The sequence below is a fragment of the Lethenteron reissneri genome, chromosome 4, assembly GCF_015708825.2.
Source record: "Lethenteron reissneri isolate LAM-NWPU_2019-01 chromosome 4, ASM1570882v1, whole genome shotgun sequence".
Taxonomy (NCBI): domain Eukaryota; kingdom Metazoa; phylum Chordata; class Hyperoartia; order Petromyzontiformes; family Petromyzontidae; genus Lethenteron; species Lethenteron reissneri.
In genome coordinates, this window is record NC_083782.1 from 10,702,267 (window position 1) to 10,723,382 (window position 21,116).

A 21,116-nucleotide genomic window follows, 5' to 3' on the forward strand; every position below is an offset into this window, starting at 1 on the left:
GTATTATGAGATTCGTTTAATAGTTCGCATGTATAGAAGTGTCCTTCTGGCCAGACAAAACAGAGCGCGTGTGTCATTGAGTGGAGCGTGGAGTTGCGGGCCGAGGGCGACTGCTGACGCGCGGTGATGGTTGCGTGCGGTGTAGAGCCGCATTCGGAGGATGTGGAATGACACCGTGCGCAAGCAGACCGAGTCCTCCTTCATCTCCGGGGACATCAACAGCAGCTCCACTCTGAACCGGGGTGAGGGCAGCACGCACACACGCGTACACACAAACTCCACCGTGTCTGTCCAGTGCTCGCCGAAGATGTGACAATGTCGCACCCATCACACGTAAAGTTCTTGCACACAGATGAACCACAATACCTTGCTAATTTCATCAAGGAGCATAAACCATCACGCTAACTCTCAGTCATCCTCGCAGTGGCTTTTTGCGAGCCATTGAACAAAGACGGCCACCGCATTGCGCGCTTTCAGATGCTCTTCTGCGGCCGTCTGGAACGCTCTTCCTTCCGATATTAGGAAGCCACTGGAGCTATGCACCTTGAAATCTAAACTCGTTTTCTCAGAGTTGCTTTTTGTGTTTAGTTGGTTGTCCTTCCCCTGTACCTCCTGTTAGCGCGGTTGGCTACGTACGGTGCGAGAGAAGTTCAACATCCACACACAAGCACATTCGACCATACGCACACTCAACTATACCTAGTGCAGCATGTCATCCACTGTACTACCTGACATACAAAGAGAAGTGACAAAGACGTCCCATATAGCCTTCAACAGACTGTTTGGGCAAGTGCTGTTTGCGAACAGTTATTAAAACCGGCACAGCACACGAGGGGCTGGGTGGCCAGCATCATACACGGGTGCCTTTGTCCCCCCAATGCTGATGCTTATACAGCGCACCAGTTCCTCAATTAAGTCTGAGTCCATCTAGGGGAAGCCCACAACTCGGTCAGATATCACCATTGCTGGTTGTGAGCAGAAATAAAATTCTGGTCACCAGGTTTGTAGAGCATTGCACTTTCCACTGCACTACCGCTCCCCATATACACACAAAAGACAAATACAAAGATCCCCCGTACAGCCTTAATAGACTGTTGGGGCAAATGCTTTTCATGAGCACATATGAAGACCGGCATCTTACACAAGGGGGTGGGTGACCAGCACCACGCCCGACTGCCTTTGTCTCCCCAGTGGCACTGTTTACACACCGCACCAGATACTCATTTGAGGCTGAGTAGACCTAGGGGAGGTCCATGACCGATTCAGAAAATCGTCACTGGTGTTGGCCGTGAGCAGGAATCAAACTCGGGTCGCCGGGCTCGTAGCGCAGCGCAGCGCTAACCGTGGCACTACCGCTCCCACACGCACACACGCGTATACACACACATTTAGACCCTTCGACATACATGCATTTGTATGGGCAGTTTCTCCACGCTTATATCCTACTGAGGTGAGTAAATCACGCAGCCAGGCAAGAAGGCACACATGCATGCATTTATTTCATCAACGGTAGCTTCACTCTCATCTGGGATTACTGAAGTGAAGCATGCAAGCACACATGCACACACTTACACACCCAACGGGTGCTCCGGTGGCTAGGAGATGTTAACTACCTCGCCTGGTATACAGGAAGTCGTGGGTTCGATCCCAGCCCCAACGCCTGTATATTTGTAGTTTTCATGTCTCTCCCCGTGGTCGCGGTTTTTTTTCCGGGTCCTCTGATTTTTCCCACCACATTGAATAAAAACATGCGTTTAGAGTGTTTGGCTGCTATAAATTTACACATGATGAGCCACTTCATTGGGCTATCATTTGTGATAGCCAGGTCGCTACTGAAAAGGAGCTAAATAGCTCAGTAGGCCTTACCTGGTAAAATAAAAAGAGCGTAGTTTCGTTTTTAGTAAGTAACGCCTGTAAAAGCAGCACAGGCGCACACAGGCAACACAAGCAGACATGTGAATACACGAAGTGGTGAAGGAGCAGCCCTGAAATTTCTCGCCAATGCCACTGCTGCTAGAAGGGGCCTCCACTCTCCGGACCTCTGGCCTACCCTTCACCCTGCCGCACGCAGCCTGCCACTCGGCTAACTTTGGTGAAACCCACAATTGGTTTGTTATGGGTCAGATTGTGTAGGTGCAATCTAAATCTTAAATATGACCCTCCACCACCCGACACAGCCAATCAAAGTAAGTCGTCACGTGCGCAAATATGCCAATTGATTTGTTTTATTTTCTTCAACAAATTGAAATGTCAAGGAAGCAAGCAAATTGAGCAGCAAGCAATTAGCGTAGAAACGTCGAGAAACATTGGCTTTGCGATTCAGCATTCCGCATTGCTGACAACCCATATCAATTGGAATGTTTTCTCACGTGACAATTTACTTTGATTGGCTGTGTCGGGTGGTGGAGGGTTTCGGTTTTAAAAAACGCGTTATACCTACACGCTCGAACTCAAGAGCAACTGGTTATGAATTGTAATATTGGTCGTAAAAGCCGACGTGTAAAAATGTGGTGAACCCGTTTATGCTTCTGGGTGGACATAGGTGGGGGAATAAAAACAAATCGTGGCACCCTTGTAGTCACCCCTGTCGTCACCTGCCACGCCAGGTGACTGAACCGACGACGACCCCCTCTGGGCTGCAAGTCCCCATTGCGCTAACCGTCACACCGCGGCGGCTCGCTACGCACGATGACGTGCGATCGCCAGATTTATTCGGCTTAAACCGCTTTTGGCTTAATGTTGGCCTTCGGCTACGCGTATGCGCCCGTACAAACATAACACGGACGTTAGCTGCAGGGAAAGGGAAACGGGTGCGCGGTGTACTGCGCCGAAGCTCGATTGTACTGTACGGGCAACACAAACGTGGAAATGGGATGGGGGAGGGATGAGAGTAATTAGGGCGTGCGGGGAGGGAGGGAGGATGGATCGCAACTGCAAGGGATCGTGGTCCGTTGTGTCAACGCGGAAAGGCATTCATCCAACAGCGAATCGGAAATGATTAATGATGGTGATGGGCGAAGAGGAGCAGCGCGGGAGCGTAATGCGCGCACGATTGCACACGCGGACATTTTTCCCAAGCCGACGATGCACATCTCGGCACCAAACACTGGAAGTGGTCAATTTAATGGATTCACTTCATGAACTATATTTTCGCACGGACGAGGCAAGAGTGATTTCTTTTTTACGTGTAAATGTTTCACTTTTTCCCGTACAACCCCCTTTGCGAGTAATTCGAACCTCAAAGGCATCCCCCACCCAACTCGAGTGAGTGACGGAGTGGCGCTTATCTTCATTGGGGGGCCATGAGCCAGCGATGGTAATTCTACATTCCTATGATGGGGGGCCAAGTCCTTTCCATAGAACAAGCCCTAATTGGAATTACCACGAAGACTGCAGCTCTAGAACACAGTGGGTCTAGCGCTTGGACCACAGCATCACCAAGGCACTGAATAACATTGTCTAGCGCTTGGACCACAGCATCACCAAGGCACTGAATAACATTGTCTAGCGCTTGGACCACAGCATCACCAAGGCACTGAGTAACATGGTCTAGCGCTTGGACCACAGCATCACCAAGGCACTGAGTAACATGGTCTAGCGCTTGGACCACAGCATCACCAAGGCACTGAGTAACATGGTCTAGCGCTTGGACCACAGCATCACCAAGGCACTGAGTAACATGGTCTAGCGCTTGGACCACAGCATCACCAAGGCACTGAGTAACATGGTCTAGCGCTTGGACCACAGCATCACCAAGGCACTGAGTAACATGGTCTAGCGCTTGGACCACAGCATCACCAAGGCACTGAGTAACATGGTCTAGCGCTTGGACCACAGCATCACCAAGGCACTGAGTAACATGGTCTAGCGCTTGGACCACAGCATCACCAAGGCACTGAGTAACATGGTCTAGCGCTTGGACCACAGCATCACCAAGGCACTGAGTAACATGGTCTAGCGCTTGGACCACAGCATCACCAAGGCACTGAGTAACATGGTCTAGCGCTTGGACCACAGCATCACCAAGGCACTGAGTAACATGGTCTAGCGCTTGGACCACAGCATCACCAAGGCACTGAGTAACATGGTCTAGCGCTTGGACCACAGCATCACCAAGGCACTGAGTAACATGGTCTAGCGCTTGGACCACAGCATCACCAAGGCACTGAGTAACATGGTCTAGCGCTTGGACCACAGCATCACCAAGGCACTGAGTAACATGGTCTAGCGCTTGGACCACAGCATCACCAAGGCACTGAGTAACATGGTCTAGCGCTTGGACCACAGCATCACCAAGGCACTGAGTAACATGGTCTAGCGCTTGGACCACAGCATCACCAAGGCACTGAGTAACATGGTCTAGCGCTTGGACCACAGCATCACCAAGGCACTGAGTAACATGGTCTAGCGCTTGGACCACAGCATCACCAAGGCACTGAGTAACATGGTCTAGCGCTTGGACCACAGCATCACCAAGGCACTGAGTAACATGGTCTAGCGCTTGGACCACAGCATCACCAAGGCACTGAGTAACATGGTCTAGCGCTTGGACCACAGCATCACCAAGGCACTGAGTAACATGGTCTAGCGCTTGGACCACAGCATCACCAAGGCACTGAGTAACATGGTCTAGCGCTTGGACCACAGCATCACCAAGGCACTGAGTAACATGGTCTAGCGCTTGGACCACAGCATCACCAAGGCACTGAGTAACATGGTCTAGCGCTTGGACCACAGCATCACCAAGGCACTGAGTAACATGGTCTAGCGCTTGGACCACAGCATCACCAAGGCACTGAGTAACATGGTCTAGCGCTTGGACCACAGCATCACCAAGGCACTGAGTAACATGGTCTAGCGCTTGGACCACAGCATCACCAAGGCACTGAGTAACATGGTCTAGCGCTTGGACCACAGCATCACCAAGGCACTGAGTAACATGGTCTAGCGCTTGGACCACAGCATCACCAAGGCACTGAGTAACATGGTCTAGCGCTTGGACCACAGCATCACCAAGGCACTGAGTAACATGGTCTAGCGCTTGGACCACAGCATCACCAAGGCACTGAGTAACATGGTCTAGCGCTTGGACCACAGCATCACCAAGGCACTGAGTAACATGGTCTAGCGCTTGGACCACAGCATCACCAAGGCACTGAGTAACATGGTCTAGCGCTTGGACCACAGCATCACCAAGGCACTGAGTAACATGGTCTAGCGCTTCCTACCACATGCACATCTTTACTGGGCAGGTTCTTCTTCTTGGTTCTTTTGGGCAGGTTCTGCACACCAAAAAAAGAGTGTATTCTTTCGTGTGTTCATCTATGTTTAAGTACATGTAACGCCCATGTTTGGCGATCCACTTCTGTAAGAGGCCCGTCCTCCCGACGTCGTGAGGTCTGTGGGGGGGATTGGACCGTACTTCACCACGCTGGTCAGTGCGGGTTGATGAAGGCGGGGAACACGGAGAGGGAATTCAATTTGCTGCTCTGGCCTCTCCGGCCCTGTGAGCCCCGTGGCAACCTGCTGGTGCAATGGGGGTCACCGATCCAGGCACTATCCAGGCTCAAGCCTGCTTAGCTGATGAGAGCTGATGAGTGTAGGTGCATTCCAGGTGATTTGTATCACACGGTCACAACTGATATAGTTTAAATGGCATGCCTATACAGTGCATCTGATGCAGAGATGATAGTTTGTTAATGTCAGCCTCAAAAATAATTGAAAGTTCTCAAATTGCTGACATGACTACATATCTACTTTGCAAGATGCCCACAACCATACGTTTGTAGGTATTTCCAGCTGCATCCTTTGTCGATTGTCTCAGAAATACATCGGTCGCTCAGCGGATAAAATCAACTGGCCACGACGAGATTGCGGGGTTCCACATGCGATGTCACTCCACCCATGCCGTGAATCCGCAGTGGGTAGGTGAATATTTACACGGATTGCTTTACAAAATCACCGTGTGCGTTTGGCAGGAGGCCCACTTGCTGTAGAACTTCTTTGCGTTTACCTAAACCGCCACTCAAATTCAAAATCAATCGCCACCGATATCGTGACGACAAAGCAAAGGGAAGTGCCACAAAACTACTGTTCGGCTCTCTCATGAAAGTTTCCATCTTTCACGTGGCAGCAGAGTGGTGAAGCTGTGCTCAGCAATGTAATTGGACGTTTTTTGATGGCCTTACATAACCGCTGTCGCCATCTCGCTTGATTCGAGCTCCTTGCCCGTGTGTCTTTCATGTCGGCGGCCGCCACGCTCGTGAAGCCCCTCTGCTGTTTTCCCGCGCTCCTCATGAGCAGGTCACAGGGGCGCTGCGAACAGCCCCTAAATAGTTTCCCGTCTAAACAGCACACGCTGGCACCGGCTCACTGCCTGGCTGCCTCCAGCTTGTCTGTGGTTCCTCAGCGATTGTAAGATGCAATTTGCATGCACGATGCTGTATAGAACCAAACGTCACGATTAGTACGCATTATATCCTGAAAATGGTGTTCGTTCTCACAACTGGATTTTTGCCGAATTGAGCGAAAAACCCAAAGTGCGACTTCTTCGTTTGCCAAGTCATTGGTGACCGAGCCGAGACCATCGACTGTGCACTCGAGAATTTTGCAGAGTCGATGGTGGGCGGTCGAAGCCCCAACATTCGGACCCCAGTCTCTCATCGGTGCCGGCTCAAGTGCCCTCTGACCCCTGAGCCACCCAGCCACCTCCGGTCACAATGCCTCGATGAGATTTATCAACGGATTTGTGCTGTCTCACATCTCACAGATAAAAGGAAGGCACAACCTGCATTTCAAAAAGATCTTATATTTCAGATTGAGAAATGAGATCCCTACGCTTGACAGCTCAGTTTAATCACGGGATGGTTCAAACCCAGAATCGACCTCAAGATCTCACGTATGTCTAGTGAACTTCTTTCACACTCTACGTAGCCAACCGCGCTAATCGGAGGTGCTAGTGCCCTGAGCTACGCAGTTACGTCCTCTTTCAAAAGATGTCTAATTCACACAAGCATTACACGAGCTCTGCCTTACAATACGATACAAACTAGAGTTAAATACTACAACCAAGTCACCTTGGATACACTCATCAAATCTCGGAAGCTAAGCAGGTTTGAGTCTGAAGATTCGTACTTGAGTTGGTGACTGCCAGGGCTTGCCAGGTGTTGTAGGCGTGGTCTACGAGGTGACCAGAAGAAGTGTCCACCTCCCCTCTGCGAGGACTGTGACATACAAATGCAAGCCGAGGTGTGATAGAATCATCATCGCCTTGCCCAGCTCCTCTCGACATTGCCAGCCATTGCCTCTTCTCGGTCAAATAAATACTCGCCGCGCCCCCATGCTCTCTGGATGTGTGCAACTCACATGCGGCGTGCTCGCACGGACGTTTGCTTTGTCGACGCAACTAACACCGATCGCCTTCTCTAATGAGCGCAACACATTTGGCGCATCCTCCATTGGCACACTTTGCGTAGCCTGTGCTTCTTGCCGTCGGGATGCGGACCGCATGGTCGCTCATTGAGATGATGACCGGACGTCTGCGACGAAACGTTTTGCCTTTGTTTGCTTCCTTTCCACGCGGCCTTTGGTGTGTGGCTTAATTCACGATGGCCAATAATTTTCGGCCCCCCTTTCCCCCTGTTTCCTTCTTTTTATTGTCTCCTTTGTTCTGTCCTCGTTTAAACCCAGCCGGGTTTCTGTTGGAGACAAAAAAAAAGAGACGTTTAGTCTCAAAGGGGCCTGGTCATAAAGGTCATCCTGTATAACTTCAAGGGGCTGGAAGGTTGCAGGCTCAACATATATTGTCACAGGAAAACAACTTGGTGTTTCGGAATAATGTGATTCTTGCTTTACAGAAATCGCGTTGTATGACGACGATAAGACAACCTGATGAATGTATTCTTTAAATTAAGGTTTCAGTCGTGAAAGTCATTGGCGTTGGGAGTGCACCTTCATGATGATGATGAAAACAAATATTGTTATTATATACCAGATTCGCCTTATTAGGAATAATCAGCATAACAGCACTGCCAAATTATGTCCCTCTCTACACAATATGTTAACTCCAAAAAGAGGAGAAATCAGGACTGAATAAAGGCTTGCAAAACAGGGCAACGTTCTTCCCAAATGAGTGGGAATCATCTTAAACTGTAATAAAGTTTTGTATGCGTTCCATCCTGGGAAATATGTTCCATTTTGGCATTGTTTGGATGTACTGTATCTGATGGCGCATGCCTGTGGGTCAGATCTGTCATCGGTGAGTCACGGCACGTGCACACTTGTCCCTCCAAACGACGCTCGTGCTAATCGAGTGCTAACCCAGCAATCGTGTTCCCATGCGGTCATTGGTGGCCTGTAGGGTTACAACCAACGCATCCATCAAAACGTGTCCATCAAAATTTATTTTACCTTTGGCTTGATGATTAAAACAAAAAAATTAGGAAACTATTCCTGGGGGTAAATATTTAGGTCAAAATTTGTAGAAAATTATTTTATAATTGCCGAAAAAGACAACAAAAGATACCCAAATGTGCACAATATAATGTAAGTTAATACAGAGTACTCGGCAGATATGGTGGCAGAGATTGCGTTTCGAGAGGGTCGTAGAGCGTAGAGTACGGCGATGTTGTCACAGTGCGTTGTCACGTTTTGTACGTCGCCAAAACTACGGCGGTCTTTGTCTTGTTCAAAACGTTGTGGTGAATCAGCGCATTTTAAATCGAATTACGTTCCCTAATCTGTTGGCGACGTCATCGTGAAACGACAACTTAAATAGCAGCAACGCAATTGGAGGACTTATTTAAGATGTCACGGATAAAGATGTGTGTTGAATGAGAATTGATACATTTGTGTAATTTGAATGTAATTGGTTTACCCGACCCTTGCAGCCGCTCACTCTCGAGGCAATTTGTTACCCGCCACAAGTCGCGACAATTCATTTTGTCACGGGGAGGGGAAATCATCGCCGACCGAGCGACCAGAGAGAAACCACCAACCCAGCAAACCACCTTGAGAGCCTTGCTGTAACAGCCGCTAGCCGCCTGGGATTCGAATCGCCGAGTATATCCGACGTGCACATGAGGCCAACCCCCCCCCCCCCCCCCGATCCTGCCAACCGCCTAAAAAATTACAAACCAAAAAATCAGTATTGTAAAATGCGTCAGAGACGGGCAGCGTAGCGTGAATTGGTGAGAGGTCACGCTTACGCTCCTCGTATAATTGGACCGCCGCAGTCCTTTGGACCGGTGTTCTGAAGTTGGACAGGTGCCACCAGGAATAATTTTAATTAGACTTTTAAAAGTGAAAGACAGTGCTCAGATTTCTGGTTTCGAATCCTGATTAAACTGGGCCCTCAAGTGAGTTGTTGATCTCAGCCTCGGGTCACCAATGACTGCGTACAAAAACGTATCACCTTCGGTTTTCCACTTAAATTTGGTTAAATTCCAGCCCTGTGAATTAAAACATCGCGTTGACTTTCATGTGAAAAACATAACTCTCGTATGCAGAGCGAGTGCAAAAGTGCTACCTTCTGTGTGGACTTAGAGGTCACTGGAACGGATCTCAGAGGTAGCTCTGAGATATCCACTTCCCGGTGGGCCGCTCTCTTAACACCAACGGTGGCACTGCTCTGCGAGGGATCCAAATCGAGACTTGGTCTCGAGACGCAACGCCGATAGCACGAATTGGAATAAAGCTGTGAGCAAATAACGACCAAATATGTCACAAGGTGAAAGCCATCGGCCTCGGAGGCCACCTGCCCACCTCGCTTTCTGCACTGCTGTCCTTGCCTTGCTGTGAGTGCACGCTTCTCTCCTCTGTCTCCTCTGTTCTGCTGTCGCCGGGGCTTTCTCCACGGCGCTCTCTTCTGCCGCCGGCCTGCCGTACAGGCCTGGTGGGTAACCAGCTTCTCAGCAACTCCCTGCTGCGCCCGCATGGCTCTAACAACCTGTATAACACGCTGCTGGCCGACACGGTGGTGTGTAACGCGCCGGCCACCGGCGTCTACCGCAAGTCACCAGGTGGGAGGCCCAGCGGACTGCCCTCCACCCACCCACCGCGCACTGTCCCTTGTACCCTGCGCCCGCGGGAGGGGGCATCGTGGGTTTGACAGGGTGAAGGTACACGAGTGATAACACGAGGGGAACGCGGCTCTGACCGCCGCGCGAGTTTTCGCAGTTGCGCCTTGCGTATGTACGTTTAACTTCTTTCGCACCGTACGTGGCGAACCGCGCTAATCGGAGGCTGCCCGATGTGCTTTCGCGTTGGACCGCGTGCTGCTCGGCACGGCGTCGGTTCGGTTGCTGACAAAGCTCCGAGCACGTGGGGCGAAACGGCGGACGTCTTGCCGGATGACGCAGCGTAGAAGCGGAGAGCACGCCGGAGAGCTAAACAAAGGGTCTTTGTTCAGATTGGTGGCTCCACGGCGCCAAAGAGAGGAGCCTGCAAGGTCAATCTGGGATTTATAGCCTCGTGTGATAACGCGTGCAGGTGGATGAATTGATATGAATGTGAAGGCGACATGTGATAATGCTGCTGCCGGTGATGATGGTGATGACCCAGTGTCTCCAAGAGAACAGATCTCCTGAGACGCTGCATCGGCTGCATGTGCCTGTCTGGAGAAAAGCGCTTACGAAGCTTCTGCCAGTGCATTCCATTCAGTTACTCAGTCGGTCTCTATGCGAGTCAACTGGGTCTCTATGCGAGTCTATGCGCCTCTCCGTGAGTCCATGGGTCTCTGTGTGACTATATGGATCTCTATGCGATTCTATGATGAAGCCAACCACCGGAGCAGTCCATATTCTCACTGGAGCCCCACGGTGCATGCTTTACCACCCGAGACTGCCAAGCCCGGGAGTGGAGCTTGTGTAGCCTCCTCAAGCTGGAGCCACGGTTCCGCCACTGCTCGTGAGGGGTCTGAACATTCGCAGCCACGGGGAAGATCCCCGCAAGGACCCCCCGCGCCTCTCGCCCGGGGTCAGCCTGTCGCCTGATCAAACCCAAACCACGCGTCACATCACACCGAGCCGTGGAAGTAACGCGCCGTGGCACTTTTCAAACGATTCAATTACGTTTATCAGATGGGTGAATCACAGATGAAGTAGGTTGCCCTATAGATGAGAAACCCAGTTATTCTTAGGTTAGCCTCAATTTCCCAGGCGAAGGAACGCGCTAATGCGGTGACCACGCATCCCTGACAGGGCCCCCTTGCAGCGGAGAGGGGGAGGCGTCGCCGCTTCTCCTTGGCAATGACTTTTTACGTCAATGCGTACTCGCAACGCGGCGTAATTTGTAATTGTAATTACCGTGTCATTTTCACAATGATTCTTTCGGTAATTGGGTGTCAATCAAGGTATCATTCATCATTAAAGAATGTATAATTAGGCATCGGTTTGAACTACGTGGTTGAAATGTTGGCAGCATTTTTGTTGTGAGATTTTCTTTTACATAAAATCTCCGGCGATATTCCAGCGCCACGCAGCGCAGGCATTCGAACGATCCATAGCTGGGTCGGGCCGTGGACAATGGGGATTCTAATCACGATCCGACGTGCAACGCCAACGCCAAGGGGGTCGTGCGGAAGTTCAAAGAGGCGAGACTCGCAAGATAAAATCTTCTAACCACCACGCGTGCGTGTGTGTGTAGTTTTGTTATGGGGTGCGGTGGTGCAGCGCTTAGCGCGCTGCACTACGGACCCGGAGACCCAAGTTCGATTCCCGCTCACGGCCAACACTAGTGACGATTGTCTGAACCGGTACTGGGCCTCCCCTAGTTCGACTCAGCTTCAAATGAGTACCTGGTGCGGTGTGTAAACATCGCTACTAGGGAGATAAAAGCGGTCGGGCGTGGTGCTGGCCACCCACTCCCTCGTGTGCCGTGCCGGCCTTCATAGGTGCTACTCGCTAATAGCACTTGCCCCTACAGTCTGTTAAGGCTATACTGGGCATATTTGTCTTTGTAGTTATTTTACTTATATAGGGGAGTGGTGGCGCAGTGGTGGTCGCGCTGCACTATAAACCCGGCGAGTTTGATTCCTGCTCTCGACCAGTAACGATGGCAAATCATTTTCACCAATCCTGTGCCCTCCCATAGGTCGACTCAGACTGGCACGAGTGCCCGGCTGCGGTGTCTAGACATCAGCACTCGGGATACAAAGGTGACTGGGCATAGTGTTGGCCGCTCACGGCACTTTCCCCGGCAATCTATTCAAAGCTATATGGGGGATCTTTGTCTTTGTAGCTTTAGTCACATAGCTCACACCGCTGCCTAATTGTGGTTCTTAAATAATGGATGATGCCTTCATGGACACCCTGTTGTATATCACGTGTTGTGTAAGGTTTTATAGGGAAGACACAAGTTGAGTGGCCAAAATAATGATTTTAATTTGTTCTAATAACAGCGATGTTGCAATCCAATAGACGATCAAAGTGTTGTCAAAATTAAACACGTTTCTTTTTTCTCGTGATAGCACATTCGTTGGCAACGTTGCACAATGACAAGTAACAAAATCCCAACACGCGTGTCAGTAGCACAGGAAAAAAGTCGAAGGCGAGGAAGTAGCGGAAATTCCTGAACCGTCACACGTGACGCATGTGTTCCTCTCCAGGGCGGTGTCATTGACGAATGTCAAAGTTCCGTTGAAGGAATTCGGTACTTCTGGCCTCACCGCTCGTGGTCACCTGGAGGAGACCGGGAAGTGCCTTAGAGAGTCGCACCCTGCGCCTTGTATCCAGGACGAAAATTGCAAAAGCGAATTCCTCCAGCGCTGCTCTAAAAGTGCAATTTTCAGCCCTGCCACTGTCGGTTTTAGAGAGAGGTCATGCAGAGCTGGATTTCACCATCAAGATTATATAACAAGAACGTCTCACCGCGCAAACCAGCAGCATGGAACAGCGATGCATTCAAAAACGCATTAAATTCTTCACCGACATCAAAAATGTGGTTGTTTAAAAAATATGTCTATTTGTCGCAAAGGGAAAGTGTTTTATTAACATGTCCTCCTGGACGTGCCGTATATATACATGCCGCGTGACAATATTAGTTCGTTACTAAAGTAGAGGGTGGTTCTATATCGCGCTGTTGAATGTGTTGGGTATTTGTGATTAATTTAAGTGTCCGCTTCATTCGCCTAAAACAACACTGTAATTAGACCGCAAGTGCTCTGTGAAAGGTTTCAGGTCTACATTTTAAAGGGAATGTGCTTTATTTTTTTATTTACTTTTTTTTAAACGAAAAACCTTTAGAGTAAAATTAAGCCCGCTTTTTTTTTGTAGAGCACGCTAAAGTTACGTCCAAGTAAGTGCTCCCGATAAACGGATTAAACGTCGCAGTCACAGGAAAATGGAGATGCTGTTTGTATATTCAGCGGAACGATGCAATGGTTGTCGGGCACTGCATGGATAATGAATGTATGAATTGTGTAATATATTGTCCGAGCGCTTTATTTGTAGCCGAGGGATTAATGCTGATATTTTCTTGTGCGTGAGACTCTTGAATAATTACCATTAAATATTTACAAAATACATTACAAGTATGCTAATAATCCTATGCTGCGCTCTGTAAATATCCAGATTGTGTGCTTACATGCAGTATAATTGACCGCTTCGCCCATTCAAATAAAAATAATATCTTGTCCCACCCCTCATCATTAATGCTGCCTTGCAATGGAAAATACATTTAACAGGCAAACGTTTTGAGTAATGATCCTTCTTCAGAGCATATATAGACTCATCTTCTTCTTTGCCGTGAAGTGATTTGGATGGAGTGCCCTTGCCAATAATATCTGATAACCTAGCAGCATTTAATTAACGAAGCTGACTTTGCTGATGAGAACCCAAAGATCAAAACCAGTCCAGGGTTTGCTTGCTTAACAAATGCTGCTGGATAATATAAATACATATTCTGATTCTGAATATTGCTGCTGGAAAGACAAAGAGGCCAGTGGACTAAAACATATTCTCATTCATAGATGGAGATACGGAACCAGAGTTCTGCTTACGTGTGCTTCTTCAGAGCACGCATTTTCCCTAAATCCCATTCTATCCATTCAAAACTGTTGATACGTCAACTAAACCCCCCCCCCTAGTTTTCACAAGGCACCATCGCTGTCAATAAGTCGGCCGATCTTTCTACCGTACCTTCTGCTCTGAAGAAGCAGGCCACTGCCCAAAACATCATCCTACCCAGGCCCGGTGGTTTTCCCATTGTAAGGCGGCGTTCCTAATGCGGGCGTGCGGTGTTCAATTCCTTTTCACAATTACGCCGGTCCCGACACGGCCAATGCAGTCCGTTAAATTTCGGACTCGCGTCCACAGCGGCGGCCTTAGCTGTTGATGTGGAGCGGAGTCTGATTCACGTCTCTCCGCTTAAAGGTGGTCGGCGGCGGCGGGCGGTTCTCAATGCCGAGTTTAAAATCTCAGGATTTGTGCAAAAGTCGCACATCTCGTGATACGGGCAGAGCAGCTGGTCAGCAGGACGGACTTGTTGCACCCTGTGTAGGCTTGTTCGCTGTATTCCATTCTTGTCGGGTTGTGCTGCCGTAACTTTTGGCTTTTTTCTTCCTTTGCCCCCCCTCTTCCCCCCACCCCAACCCCCTCACGCACTCGCTAGTGGCCAGCCGACAGTCAAGCATGGCTCTAGACGATAACTTTTCCCATCAAAAGTAAATCCTTTTTTAGATTCAACATTCGGGAAACTGAATGTGACGTGTCTTAAATTACCGGGTGGGGAGTTGACGTTTCTTGATTTTAAAAAACTTGGTTTTTAAACTCATCTTTTGACTATGATGCGCAGTGGCATAACTAGTCCAAGTAAAACCACAAACCCTGGGCCTTTCCAAGTTCCACGGTCCAGACCCGGCCAAGCAAGGTATTAAAATGATGTTCTCAAAGGGTCAAGTTGCAGACCGGCAGTGGCTTCCTCATGCCACTGTTGGTGGAAGGGCTTCCTTCCATTCGTGGGAGCTCTGTTATCGAGGCCTATGCCTCCATACTAAATGTTATAATATTCCACTACCGTCATCCATGTTTGTCAGCCACACACGGGAACTTGAAAAAGCCCATTTTCTTAGCTTGAGACTCCAGTTATGCCATTGATAGACGAATGTTGTTCTCATAAAGTCAACTTATGGTAAATGTAGCGGACTACCGTTATCAATTTAACACAAATGCAATCCTGAAATTGATCATGATGTAAAACACGTAGGCATGATTACGAACACAAGGAAGGCTGTACACAGTACAGTGCTGTTCCCCTCCCGAGTACAGTGTGTTGCTTGAGTTTGCCCTCTGTGTTTGCTTCGCTCGCCAATCCACAAGTGCTGGAAACACGTGCGTCTCAAATGCATTGAGCCCCTGCTGCTGATGCCCCATCCACAGGTTAATCTGGCATCTGATAAAGTCACCTTTTTCAAATTGTACTAAACTCTATACGAGTGCTATTCATTTAGATTATCTGAAGAAAATAGCTCTTCATTGCGGTATTTGGAAGTATTTTTTAAGACGGGTGACTTCATGAGAGTTTGAACAAGGTCGAGAGGTCATCACGGCCCATGCCGTTGATTCTCCCAGACCTCTTTGAATCCAATATTTGACTTTAGGGGATTAATGCATTTATGTGTCATACATTTTATGAGTTGCTGTTTGTATATCCGCATCGTTGGTTATCGTTTATCATTGTCATTTTTTTATTTCGCTTTTTAGATTATACTTTGAAATAGCAACTTGCAGTTATCAATTTTTGAGAGCCCGAACTGCGAGGGTTAACTTTTGATCGCCCCGTCCTGTGCCCCCACCCCGCCCATCACCGTCGCTTGCAGAGCACTCAATGACCAATGCAAGAGACACAAGCACAATGGATACTCTACCGCTAAATGGTAACCACGGCAAGAGCTACCACCTGAGCAGCAGGGACTTCCTGGGAGACCAGCGGGGCGGCCCCGGGCTCTCAGAGCCCCCTTACGACAACAAAACCCGTCTCTCCGAACTCCACCCGACAAACGGGCCCGTCTTCCTCTCCGACTCCGAGGGCGTACTCGAGAGCCGATCGGCGCAGGGATGTAGGCCTCCCGACCCCGACAGCGACTCGCGCAACGGACCCGCGTACCTAGCCGGTGGCGAGCGCGACGCCACCGCCAAGCACCAGCTGGTGTACGTGGGGCGGCAGGACACCCAGTGGGAGAACCGCAATCCCCGGCACCAGCTGGTTTACGTGGGCAAGAGGGACAGCCTGCAGGGCGACCTCAAAGCCCAACTGGTGTACGTGGGACGGCAGGACGGCTTGACCGACGACGCGATGCCGCAGTTCGACCGCGGCCGGGCCGGCGACTGCGGCGGCAGCGGCAGCAGCAGCGAGGACGACGCCATCGTCGCCGACGTGCCGGCGCTCGCCCCGGCCCAGGGGGCGGGGGTGCCGGGGCTCGTCCAGGAAGGCTCGGGCGCTCCGCTGCTGCCCACGCGCACCCACTCGCTGCAGCCGCCCCACCGCCGGGCCGCGCGGCCGCCCGGCGGCCCCGACGCGCCCGTCACCTTCTTCCCGCTGCTGTCTCCGAAGCAAGTGGCCGAGCTGCAGTCGCCCACGCGGGACTCGCTGTACACCAGCATGCCCGACCTGCGGGAGCCCGGTCGCCCGGACCCGAGCGGGGCCGGCGGCGCGGAGCAGGAGCTCTTCTGCCAGTCGGTGCCGCGAGCCTCCTCCAAGCCCCAGCTGCACGCCTACTACCAGCCGAGCCGCGGCGGGAGCGAGGGGCGGGACCTGCCCCGCGGCGACGCCTGCCCCCCGCCGCCGCCGCCGCCGCCCGAGCCGAGCCGGGACGGCGGGGACGGCCACGCGGCGGGGCGCGGGAACAGGGAGAGCCGGGACGAGGTGGACTGCTGCGAGGGCTTTGCTCCGCCGGACGAGAGCAAAAAGAGCGAGGCGACCGAGGGAGACATCCGAGAAGGCAGCAGCACCCAGCTGGTCACCAGCCTATAACGGCCGCAGCCCCGCTGGGCGCCGCTGCACCGTGCGCTCGGAACGACTCCGACCGGGAAGCCACCTGCTCACGCCATCTGTACAAATCCCCCCATCTCGCTGTAAATGTGGTGTCGTGGACGGAACGTTAAATAAGCCTTGCTTTTAAGTTAACTGCTTTCATCGGTTAAAATTAAGACTCATACTAGTTCATACATTATATCGTCGTGTTTTAAAGACCTCAGAAGCAATTCAAGTTGTATTCTATGTATATAAATATCATCCTATGGCCTAAGTATTCACAAATACAGGGTACATGCAGTAGCTGCCCTGAAAATTATTGCTTTAATTTAAACCAGATGGATCTGGAGGCCTACCCTACATTGTGCTATTGGCATAATATTCTCACTTTGCATGATGTCAAAACAGTTTTTGAGAAGCCCCTCTGTGCCACGATGGTGGAATTCAATATCGTGTGAACCGACCATGCCGCTTGCATCTGCACTTTTTCTGACGCTTTTCTGCCAAGTGTTTGCTCCCAGGGACCCAGGCTACACATTTCTGCTGATTCTCATATTCACACGAAGTTTGTGACGCCGGTTATTTTAAAGCAAAAGTGTGTGGGGGGCGGAGCAACACAACCTCTACCGATAGAAACCAAAAACAAACGTACATACAACAACAACAACATATTCTACAACAACAACAACAACTTCCCCTGTTCGTGGCACCTTGAAATTTCACCAAGAGTCGTCTCGGACCACACCACAAAAGAACTTCCACAATCCTCCTCCCAACAAATCCGGCAAAAACGGCGCCCGGGGGGGGTAACGCGTACAGACGCGTGCCGGAGAGCATCCGCGTGAGAAAACGTTCATTGGTCGTGACATTGGATGAATCCGTCCGTGGTTTGTCAGGTGACAAGCGCGCAAAGCGGACCGAGGATGCGTCGTTGACTGTGAGAGAGCGATAGCACGGAACTGGAATTTTGTATCGTGCGAGAGACTTCTAACGGCCACTTGAAGCGGTATGAGGACGTATCGGCGGGGCCCTGCAGTCGAAAAGGCCACTGTGTGATGCAGGGAGTTCCTTGACAGTATTATCTGCAATATTCTGTGGTTAGCACAGACCGCGTGCAGCTAAACCCCACGACGTTTGATCCAGTAGATCTGTAAAAAAATACACAAAATAAAGACGTGTGTACTATATAACGCTGCCTAAACAAAAAAAAAAGGGAAGGGACTCTGGCCCGTTAGTTGAATTACGCTTTCGTTTCAAGGGAGTAATCGTAGAGAAAGAAGTATAACGTGAACAAGTGCTGTGATCACTTTCTTCTGTTCTTGTAGATAGATACAGTGGGCTTCGCGTGGAACCGCCCTGGCACTCGGCTTACCCCGAGTGACATTTTTACGCAGCCTCGCGACGGAAGGCAACGCAGCCCTGGTGTGTTCGTGACGCATCAATGCACGCCATCCCATGTACACACATTCCTTTGCAAGCATGCTCTTCCCAGCCCTCTCTCCCCACCAGTCTCCTCGTGTGCCCCTGTGTGTCGGTGTATCTCTGTCTTGTGTCCATGCCAGAGCCTATCCCCCCTTCCCCATCCGTTCCCCCCCCCACCTCAGGATTCATCCGACCCGAGTAAGCCGTCACCAAAACACGCGATATGTGTGTGCCGCCGTTGTTGTCACTTGTATTGACGGCCAGTGAAGGTCTCGAGACATATCCATTGCAAATCATGCAAATTAATCCTTAAGTTTTTGAGCCTGGCTGATGTGGCTTCGATCTTATTTCACTTTTTTTACGTGATTACTGCAGATATCTACCCGTAAGCAAACGGAAGTGCGAGGAATCATTCTGTAGTGTAGAATTATAAATACAAAAAAACGAATAACGTAGATATACACTTCTTACCGTAGATTATTTGGTTGAAATGTCGCCGATGGCTTTTGCCGGCCGGCCTTGCGAGGTGTGAGCGCTAAATGGGGGGGGGGGGGGGGGGAGAATCCGATGCCACGAACTCGCGGGGAATAGACGAGCACGAGTCCCGGAGTGGAACCGGCACGAGTTCCAGAGACAGTGGGATGGGCCCTGGAGATGAACCAGGATGAGTTCCAGAGACTATAGGATGGGCCCTGGAGATGAACCAGGATGAGTTCCAGAGACTATGGGATGGGCCCTGGAGATGAACCAGGACGAGTTCCAGAGACAGTGGGATGGGCCCTGGAGATGAACCAGGATGAGTTCCAGAGACTATGGCATGGGCCCTGGAGATGAACCAGGATGAGTTCCAGAGACTATGGGATGGATACCGAAGTCGAACCAGGATGAGTTCCGTAGACAATGGGATGGTTACCGAAGTCGAACCAGGATGAGTTCCAGAGACAGTGGGATGGGCCCTGGAGATGAACCAGGATGAGTTCCAGAGACAGTGGGATGGTTACCGAAGTCGAACCAGGATGAGTTCCGTAGACAATGGGATGGATGCCGGAGTCGAACGGGACGAGTGAGCGAGTGGATCATGCCCCACACCGCGCCGCGTGCTGCTTCCGTAAGCATAGAGTAGTTCTCGCGAGTCTCGTTTAAGAGTCGCATTTCTTTAAATTATTACTCATTGATTTGAAAGGTACTTTTATGAGTACTACGATTAATCTGTGGCTAATATTTGTTGTACATGTTTAACAGTAGTCTGTGGCTAATAAATGTTACAGCTTTATAAACTGTAAATGCGAGTCGCGTTGTTTTTGTTGTTGACGGAATGCGTAAACAGCGTAGCCCTCTGCGTTTGAAGGAATCGGTTCCCCACCCACCCAGACTTCGAGAAATAAAAATCACTCGAGACTACAAACAACTAGTAACATGTGCCAGTGACGCCTCTTGGAGTTTTCCTTCTGAATTTAAACAAAAATACCGTTTACCAATTGTCGGTGCTGCGATAGACAGAATAACATCAAAGTCCATCGAGGAGTTGAACTTCTCCGCGTGGAGACGTGGACACCGAAGAAGAGGCAAGAGAGAGGTTTGAAAGGGCAGAGATGAGAATGCCGAGATGGATGCTGGACATTATCCCACGAAGACGACGCTGAATGAAGAGGTTTGGAGCCTTGGCATGTTACTAATATTAATATTCTACTGGAACTCTATAAAAAAGGAGCTTTATAGCTAATCGGATTCCTCCAGCACGGATGTAAAACAAATCTAATGCCCAAGGAGCCGAGGGAGCGGCGCAGACTCGAGATGGTTTGAGCGCGTGTCGCGAAGAGACGAGGGGCATGCAATGGGCAGTGCTCATCGGTGGAGGCCGAGGGTGGGATGGGGGGATGCAGTGGAGTGAGATGCGAGGACAGTGGCTGTGTGACTTGGGGAAGAGTCAGGAGTTGTATGTCGCGGAAGCACAGACAGAGACGGTGATGTCGTGGAGATGTTTTTTAGCCTCGGAGAAGAAACAGCTGTGAAGTTTTCGCAATGTGTTCCAGCAGCAGCAGCTGCTGCTGGAACACATTGCTGCTCAAGCTGCTGCTAAAGCCGCTGCTGCTGCTTTGTTGCGGTCACGTGGGACCGGTTTCAACTTCTCCGAATCTCATCTCCAAGGCGGCTTCCCTGCCCGCATTGGGGGCTGCACTGCAACATGGAACAACCTCCTGGCGCCGTTGATGGGCGCAGCACGGCCGACTTGTCACAAAGCTGTCGGTGTGCAGGCGGTGCAACTGCGCCGGCGCTCGAGGGCCGGAGGGGACGGGGGTCGAGATGCGATGCGGTAGGGAAATCGGGCGGATGGGGGGGGGCCGGTAGGGAGCTCCACAACCAGGAGGGGGGGGCACCACAGTCAGCGCCCGGTCACTCGAAGAACAACAAACACCGCAGACGGGTGCGAGGTGAGCGAGGATGTGTGAGGTGGACGAGGTGGAGGTGTGTGAGGTGGACGAGGTGGAGGTGTGCGAGGTGGACGAGGTGGACTAGGATGTGTGAGGTGGACGAGGTGGACTAGGATGTGTGAGGTGGACGAGGTGAGCTAGGCTGTGTGTGCACACCAGGGGCACCTTCGACAAATCTCAAACACCACGAGGGGGGCATGGCCGCTGTTGCCTTTCAAACTCGCGTGGTGCGTGGGGACCAACGAGGAAGCGGAGGAGGAGGTGGGTGGAGGAGGAGGTGGGTGGAGGAGGAGG

The 21,116-nt window shown here is 50.8% G+C and overlaps 1 protein-coding gene across 10 annotated transcripts in view; it reads left to right on the forward strand.

Annotated features, from left to right (window-relative positions):
• Positions 1–19,674, forward strand: part of ADGRL2 (adhesion G protein-coupled receptor L2) — a 158,039-nt gene extending 138,365 nt beyond the window's left edge. For 5 of the 10 annotated variants that reach the window (XM_061564935.1, XM_061564915.1, XM_061564977.1 and 2 more), the window contains 2 exons: positions 146–242; positions 15,815–19,674. In XM_061564935.1, coding sequence (XP_061420919.1) covers positions 146–242; positions 15,815–16,968 — 1,251 coding nt within the window. In that variant the 3' untranslated portion in view covers positions 16,969–19,674. Of the gene's footprint in view, positions 1–145; positions 243–9,887; positions 10,020–14,607; positions 14,660–15,814 lie in introns of all 10 variants that reach the window. The other 5 variants (XM_061564889.1, XM_061564897.1, XM_061564906.1 and 2 more) reach the window with 3 other exon arrangements.
• The last annotated feature ends 1,442 nt before the right edge of the window (positions 19,675–21,116 follow it).